The sequence below is a fragment of the Patella vulgata genome, chromosome 4, assembly GCF_932274485.2.
Source record: "Patella vulgata chromosome 4, xgPatVulg1.2, whole genome shotgun sequence".
Lineage (NCBI taxonomy): Eukaryota > Metazoa > Mollusca > Gastropoda > Patellidae > Patella > Patella vulgata.
In genome coordinates this window covers 67,303,577-67,312,396 of record NC_065882.2, presented here as the reverse complement: position 1 = coordinate 67,312,396, position 8,820 = coordinate 67,303,577, and the positions used below count along the sequence as shown (strand labels likewise).

Below are 8,820 nucleotides of genomic sequence, written 5' to 3'. Positions count from 1 at the left end.
TTATCTTTTTGCTTTCTTCTTTGTTTTACTTTTCGATTTCTTATTATCCTCTACAACAGGGGTTTTGTTTTTAGGAGCATCTACTCGTAAAGCATGACCAGTGGCTTTAATATGCTGAAATAGTTTATTTCTTGTTGGAAAACTTTGTTTACACACATTACAATATTCTGTTGTTGATTCTGAAACCTGGAAAATAATACATAATAATAAGTTAATAGATATGCTATATAACAGATTAATAAAGGGCCCTTATTGATTTACAGCTTGAATATAGCAGAAGACCCAGTAAATGTAAGAGTAAAATCCAACTTGTTTAGTATTGAATAACTAATATTTTCTTTTCCAACATACACTGTAATTTCAAAGATTTCAAACAATAGAAGCATTTTAAATCATGAATTATTTATGTATTCGACAACAAATGTGGGTAATTATAATTAATGACAAGTTTATGGTAGTTTAAAATAAAGACTACATCCCTTATTCTTTTTATGTTAACATTTAAATGTCATAGTGTACTGTTCCCTATAAGGTGTGTGTTTGCTCACATGGTGTGCACTGATTGCAAAAAGTAAATGAATGTGCCACAAATTTTATGGTTCTCAGATAATACCACAAATGCAATCTTACTTTTTTTATAATAAAACATGGCAATTGCCAATACAGTTTTATTATGAGAAATAGGTTTTGCAAAAATTATGTTCAAACAATTTCAAGTTTACATGGGAACAAATATCTTAAGCATACATAATATTGTCACAGGAATGAGATTTTTGCACACATCTACAACTGAAAATAGAACGGACCACTGCTAAAAAGATGTTTAAATCTGAATGATATAAACATAATTTCACTCTGATTGAAGTTTCACATAACAATAATAGGTCTACCTGAGAAATAAAATTGTTACATGTCTTTTTTATCACACATTTATGACAGATAAAATATTCCAGTTGTCAGAAAAAAAAAATAGGAACATTTTTTTATATAAAAATTATTATCCATTTTGGCGTAAAAATAATTTAAAAGCTAGCATGAGCACTGCATAACATAAAATAATATATACCTTATGATTTTCAGGTTGATCAGGTAATATTATGGTAGCGCCATTTTCTTCTACTGGTACTTGTAATGGGTTTACATTTTTATTTATTGTCTCTTTAATCTCTTTACTTAAACCTTCATTATTCTGTTAAAATAAACAACAATACACTTCATATATAATTTATAATTCTATACACATGATAAAACTGCTGATCGTTACTTAAAGATACATTATGGGAGATTAGATAAAGAGCTTGCAGTTCTCACTATAATAGTTAAAAACTAGATAATGTACAGGGAATTTCCTGAAAACTTCAGTCAAATTGATCCACTTTGAACCGAGAAATTAGTGATTGAATTTCGGCCTAGCCTCGAACATCATTACTAAAGTCGGTACGATAAAAAACATAGTCTCGATTATCCATTTCATGATTAAAGTTGAGCAGCAAATCAGATCCTAATCCAGTAAATATCGCAGGCTAGAGATCACATCGAGAGTTGATTATGGTCTGGATGAGTTAATGTCTAATTAAACATACATTATGCAAGAGCTAAATCTGCCTATTTCAGGTCTTTCTTAATCTTTAGGTCCGAAATGTTATCTAAATTATTAATTAGACATTAATTAACCTATCCAGGCCATAATCAACTCTAGCCTGCAATCTTTAGTGGATTGTAGGCCGATTTACTGCATAACTTTCCTTCTCGATTAAACGATTAAATGGATAATCGAGACTATGCTGTTTATCGTACTGACTTTAGTAATGATGACCGAGGTTTATGGGAATTTCAGTCACTTAGTTCTCGGTTCATAGTGGATCATTTTGAATGAAATTTTCACCAAATTGCCTTTACATTATCTAGTTTTTAACTATTATAGTGAGAACTGCCAACTCGTTACCGAATCTCCCATAATGTATCTTTAATAATTTATATAACATTTAAGGCCTAAAGAAAGACCGGCAATAGGCAGATTTAGCTCTTGCATTTTGTATGTTTAAAAGATTTTGAATCCATTTCGTACTACAATATTTTAAAAGGGAATATCAGTACAAAATGATTGAACTCTGTTCAATATTTACAAAGATATGATAAAATGAAAAGTTTACAACATCTGCTGCAGACGATATAAACAAGCCAGTGCCACCTACAAGTGTTGTGTAATGTACATCACTTTAATCTAATTGATATTCTGATTTTAAATTCTCATCATAATTAAACCATAAAAAATTAAATATTGTCAGAAAAATGTATAATTAGCGACTTTAAATAAAATACAGTGTAGCAATACAAACCTGAGAGCTGTTTTGACTATTTGTTGCTAGATCAGGTGCTAATCTATCATCTGTTTGGTCCGTAGTTTGACTAGTTGATGCAGAATTATTTTCTTTAACAGATTCATTATCATCCTCTTCTCTCTATATCACATATATAATAAAATAAAGCATCTGTTAGTCTCTATATCAAATATATAACAAAATATAGAATCTGTAGTCTCTATATCAAATATATAACAAAATATAGAATCTGTTAGTCTCTATATCAAATATATAATAAAATAAAGCATCTGTTAGTCTCTATATCAAATATATAACAAAATATAGAATCTGTAGTCTCTATATCAAATATATAACAAAATATAGAATCTGTTAGTCTCTATATCAAATATATAATAAAATAAAGAATCTGTTAGTCTCTACGTTAACAAAATGAAGAATTTGTTGGTTGTAGGCTACACAGTGTAAAAACTTTGTGATGAATAAAGAGGTTAATAAAAAAACCCAAAGAAGTAATCCCTCATAGGTGGTATAATATCATAGGTGTGTCATGTGAAACTGTCAGTCCACCCATGTGCATGAGTGGGACTTGATATCATGGCAACAGTTTCTTGACAATTTATAACCAATCAAATGTTGAATGTTGCCAAGTAGGGGACTGAGAGGAGGGCCAATGTCACTTCCAATTTCTAAAGTTTTATCATCTCTATTTAGAGTTTTTGACAATGAATCTGAATAAAATAAGACTTAATAGCATAGTTAACAGGTTTCACATTTTACCTCAGCTTCTGCTTTTTGTTGCCTTCGTCTTTTTTTCTGTTTTTTCGATAATCTGGGAAAAAAATAAATAATAAAAATAATAAATTTCTGTGGCATGCAAACTAGATCATGACCAATTAGTTTTGTGCCAGAAACACAGACCAATTTACCTGCAAGGTTATTTGCAATAATTACTAATGCATGATTCTTCAAAATATCATTTTTCTTTTTACAAACAGAAAAGGAACAGACTAGGCCTATATTACATCTTTCCCATCATTTATGATAGAGAATTAAGATTCCATATTTTCAACCAGAAGTATGAAAATCCTGGTTTTTGTTACATATTTACATGTCTTGGAATCAATTAATTTTACATAATAAAATAACAATTTTTATGTAAATCTCACATTAAATGGGATTCTTCATGGCTAGTATTAGTAAGCTTTATGTTAAAAAAACCCCATCATACGTTTAGAAGAATACAGGTATTGTACTATATGTAACATGATACCTGACACTGTCAGGTAAACAATAGAATAACAGTTATTTTTTTCTACAACATTCGTTTTGTTTTAAAACATGATTTAGGTTAACTATGATTGACAGCATATTAACCTTTTTAACATTCTATTTTTGTGTTTGTTCTTTCTTTCTCAAATACATTCTGCTGTCATTCTAGTTGATGCATATTTAAAATATTGGTAATCGTGCCAGGCTATGTTGTTATCAGTAATATTATTGGTCCACTGAAAACCCACATGCCTCACAGACCAATAGCATGTTAGTCATTAGTGGTACATCTTTTCAATCTTTGATCAAGATGTCTTTAGAAAACTTTCTTAACCAATTTAGCTCACATTATGACAAGCGTGACAGTACAGAAAAGATTATTTATGCTAAGAATGAGATTTAATATGAAGTCCAAACAAAGTGTCTGTACATGTATGTAACTAATAACATTTCAAGGATCTGAATTCAGAAAGGTTACAAAAAATTTCATGACTAGGGAAAGACGGGTCGAGAAGTTGGGTTTATTTTGTTTTTCATAGATTATTTTTGTCCTGTTTTCCATTTTCCCTTGTATCTATGATTGGCCCATCTCTAGTTATGGCGAAAGACGTATATACCATGCACTACAGGAACGGAAAGAAACATATCTAATTTACCATGTTGTTTTTGTATATTGCATCATGTTTAGGCATATTTTATGTAAATGAAGATAATAGTATTTGAAATGGTACATGTATATTGGTTTTGTGTATTTGTCTTTTTCTTTAATACATTAAAATCTTTTCAATATCCATCACTAAAGATAATAAATTGTCTCTGACCTGACCACACATCAGTACCAGATATGGCAACACATCACTTAATATTTGCCAATCAAAATGAAAAGAAAATCCATAGCAAGAAAAATCTGATCTGGTGATTTCACAGAATATGTGTTTTCTGGGTGAGATTGAGTGAAACAATTTTTACAGGTGTAAAGTCATTAGTCAGAAACCTGATAGTCAATTTGCGTATTTCTTTATGTTTTTGACAGACATGTACATGTGACTGGACCATGAATACACCATTGTTTAACAAAATCCTTAACTTGGGAACATTTTTGGTTCATGTCATAATCTAGCTTTGGAGTCAGGACTACAGTGGGCCTTTGGAGTCTGGAGTGGTATGAAGCATTTGAACTACTGCGATAAAAATATTCTTTGAAGAACAGCTGTAAGGAACTCATAAGAAAGATTTTTCCGATCTTAATGGATAAACTATAGAAGAATTAATAAATTCTTAGAAGAATTTTTTATAATTCAAAGTTCAAGCCATTTAGTTTTGTTAAATCACGATGATTTCTCTAGTGTTGATTGTTGTGACAATATCAGGTATTGTTGGTCTACCGGTGAACCAATCTAACCCACCACATGCTGTACCACAACCAAGTCTTGAAGATCGCGTTTTACTTGTAGAAAGAAGATTAAATTTAAATGATCAAAAGTTCAATCAAGTTGATGATCAGATGCTATATATTGTTGGTAAGTAAAAATATCATTCATGTTTTACATCAGTAAAAGGGGTATATCACTTAATTTACAGAGAATTAAGAGATTAATACCTGAATATTAAGAATTTCAGAAGTTAATATAACTAATCAGAATTTTAAAATAATGTAGCAATTGTATTCAATATATATTAGACTTGGCATTCTTATTAATAATTACAAGACTGCAATATATGTAGTTATGAATCTCTAAACCTTTTTTTAATCTATTTATTGGAGTGATAATCTATTTAAAACATGTAAACATGTATCTAAAAAAAAACCCTCTAAATCTCAATCTGATCAGAAGAGCATGCATTAGCTTCAATTTGATTTGGGGCAATAAAATTGTGTAGAATTTACATGTGTTTGCTAGGGTCATGAGAAGATAAAAACATAAAAACTTTCAAGTTACAATTTATCAGAATGATCAATATTAGGGTTAAAGATACATTAGTTAAGAGCTAAATCTGCCTATTGCAAGTCTTTCTATAGGATTCAAATGTTATAGAAATTATTAATTAGACCTTTATTTACATAATAAGTCCAAAATCAACTCTGGATACAGCTTGGATTTGAACAGTTGTCCATTTGATAATTAAATCAAGGGTACCATTGCTATTGAGAATGTTACTTGATAATCGAGAATATGTGGTTGGAGTTATCGTCTGTCAATCAAATTATCGGTAATTCTCGGAGATGGCGCTTAGATAGTTAATGCCCATTTCTCGTCCAAACTTCCAACAGTGACAACTTTATTCAGAATAAAGTAATTTGACTGAAATTTTCAATATTTTAATTTATCATCTAATTTTGAATTATCATAGCAAGAATTGCCAACTCTTTATTAAACTCTTAACTAATGTATCTTTAACTTGTGTCGTGAAGCAGGCATCACTGTAATTCATTAGTCAACAATGTGTGAACATCACAGCTTTAATGATGATGCACAAAAAGTCCAAGAGAAATTTTGATTGACTAAATTTATGGAAGGCATTTATAAAACACTGTCAACTAAAAATTATACAACATCTGGTGGAATTCAATGCAGCAATAAGTTATGTAAATTGCACCGAAAACATTGAATTTAAAAAAAAAATTAGATTACTCTCTATATAGCCTTTGTAGTTGTTTTCAACTGCTGATCCACGAAAAAAGCTACCTATCCATGGAAATAGAATATTGCTCCTTCTCTTAAAATATTCTATTTCTGGCATTATCATTTATTGCTTGTTGCATTTTATTTGGCTATGAAATTCTCATTTAATAGAATTACGTTAAAAGACTAATACACAAAATAATATATGACTAATATTTTTGATTTCTACTGAAGTATGTCTCCTATTTTCACTGGTCGCAAGTATAAAAAGGTTGAAAACCACTGGTCTAGTGGACATTAATTCTATTCTTTTCCTTTTAATATTTTTCAGGAATAATGATGCATCAAATGAACTGGACTCATCCATCTCAAGGTCTTCATTCCTCTAACACAGCTGGCAATACACCAACTGCAAACAAAACTGTTACAAATAGTCAGGTTGTTCAAGAACCAGTGACACCAATATCACACAACCAAAACCAAAATGGTGGTCATACCCAGACTCAAACAATCACTACTAACAGTCAGTCTGGGGTCCAGGGAAGTCATTCAAATTCAGGAAATCCAAGCTCTAATGTTCCTCGAAGACAACACAATAACCGTCCATTTGGGGGTCTCGTCAGTATTGAGCAAAATTCCATGGAGAGAACCTTACGAAGAATTTTCTTCAATCAACCCATGGGAGGGGTAAGTACAGATGCAGAGTCTTTTGAAGATTTTGGAAGATTTCCTCATGGTCCCAATCACAGCAATAGAGGAGAGTATCCTTTAACTGGTCTTCATGGCAACAATCCTACTGGAGGACAAAATACTCATACGTCAAATAATGGTAATGGTCAAAGCAATGGACATAACCATGCTTCTACTTCTAGTGCAAGTAACCAAAGCATCAATCAGCCAGATGGTAGTATGAATCAAAATAATTCACCGAACAGCCAAAGTTCTACAAATAACAATGAAGGACACAACAGTGCCCACAGCAACCAAGAACAAAACAGTCAGGGTACACAACCTACAGTAAATAATGTTGATAGCCAAGGCAGTCAACAGACGTCTAGCAATCCACTAAACAAAACCTTCCAAGATGGTGCTGCAGCTGAACAGAAAGACACCCAACAAAACGAGAACCAAAATACAGAAGTCAGCACTCAAACAGATACACAACCTGAGAAAATAGAAAACTCACATTCAGAAGGCAGCAACAACCAACAATCTACCACAATTACTGAAAACAAATCATCTAATTCTCCCAGTAATAATCCAGTGGTTTCTAACAATGGCAAAGTTGAACAGAAACTTCCAGAGGCTGATAGAACTAATACTATTGATCATGAAAATTCCCACCAACCGGAATCAATGACTGGAGGAGAAGAAAAAGATGGGAAATCAAACCATGAAGTGAATGAACAAGAAGGTGAAAATCTAACAGAAGCTGGTTTAGAAAATGGTGAAGAAGAATGGCAGAATGAAGGTGGAGAAAATGAGAATCATGAAAGAGAAGAAACAGAAGGTCTTGAAACACAACAAGCTACACAGAGTGATCATGGTGAACTACAACATGGTTCACATATCTCACATCCAGGGGAATCCCCATTTGAACAAACACCTGCATTACTAATGCCAGTTGAAGTTGTAGAGGAAAGATAAACAATGGTTTTAAAGAAGATTGTTGCACATAGATTTATAATTCATATTATAGACTAATTACAAACCATATACTAATTACGTCTCTGACATTATATTAAATATATGTAATGAACATGATTCGAAATAAATCTATAAGATTTCATTTATATTCTAATTTATACACCAATATTGTTTTAAAAAAAATAAATAAATGAGCTAAGGGTGGGTGGGGGGGGGGGAGAGAGAGAAATGGTGTTAAAAAGGCAATCTGATTAAACTACAGATCTATATTTTGTTTCGTTTTTTTTATACTTTCGATGGCCTGCACTACATGAAGATCAGGCTGGTTGCAGTGGAAAGTCGCATCAGGGGTCATACAAGCGTCTTTTGACATCAGACATTTATTACCCAATCAGCGTTGATGTTACTAGTGGGATAGCCACAGCTCGGTGCACCCCATGCCAAGAACTCGCTGTAACAGACTTTTTCATTGGCTAATCTCTCACACCTACCAGAATGAAGGTTATATCACAACTCTTCAAGATCCTAGTGTAGTAAAGACAAGTAAAACGAAATTTTGAACTATTAAAAACAAATGAAATAGGATCTGTGTTTTAATTAGATTGGTTCAAAGGCCACTTGACACAAACTAGGCCATTTCTGGACCAACATATGGTTAATTTAATTTCAATCATTTGCTTGTGTGTATGGGGTCCTTAGAGAAAACCCATGAGGTTGGACAGGCGTCTCTACCCCTTGTCATGTCACATTTGGGATCAAAACCACGCCACCAGACTCAATGAGTATTTAGTTTCGTATTTGATTGATATCGCCACGCATGCGTGTCAGACAGGAACTTGTCTTGTCAAGGGCATTGAGAAAAACATGTCTTTGTCCAACATTTTTTGACAAAAAACACAATTTAACGGTGTCAGGAAGGTTAAAGACTCTCAATGTGGTTGAAATGCTTATGAATG

At 32.1% G+C, this 8,820-nt stretch overlaps 2 protein-coding genes across 2 annotated transcripts; one reads left to right on the top strand and one right to left on the bottom strand.

The window, feature by feature from the left end:
- On the bottom strand, positions 1–3,357 carry LOC130012416 (dnaJ homolog subfamily C member 21-like). The gene is made up of 5 exons (XM_056100289.1): positions 3,347–3,357; positions 3,102–3,153; positions 2,340–2,462; positions 1,067–1,189; positions 1–186 (listed from the first exon to the last, which is right to left on the bottom strand). The coding sequence occupies exons 1-5, from the start codon at positions 3,355–3,357 to the stop codon at positions 1–3; spliced, it is 495 nt and encodes a 164-aa protein (XP_055956264.1).
- Positions 3,358–4,726: 1,369 nt separating this feature from the next.
- LOC126818410 (GATA zinc finger domain-containing protein 14-like) lies at positions 4,727–7,888 on the top strand. The gene is made up of 2 exons (XM_050545824.1): positions 4,727–5,113; positions 6,549–7,888. The coding sequence occupies exons 1-2, from the start codon at positions 4,927–4,929 to the stop codon at positions 7,862–7,864; spliced, it is 1,503 nt and encodes a 500-aa protein (XP_050401781.1). The 5' UTR covers positions 4,727–4,926; the 3' UTR covers positions 7,865–7,888.
- The last annotated feature ends 932 nt before the right edge of the window (positions 7,889–8,820 follow it).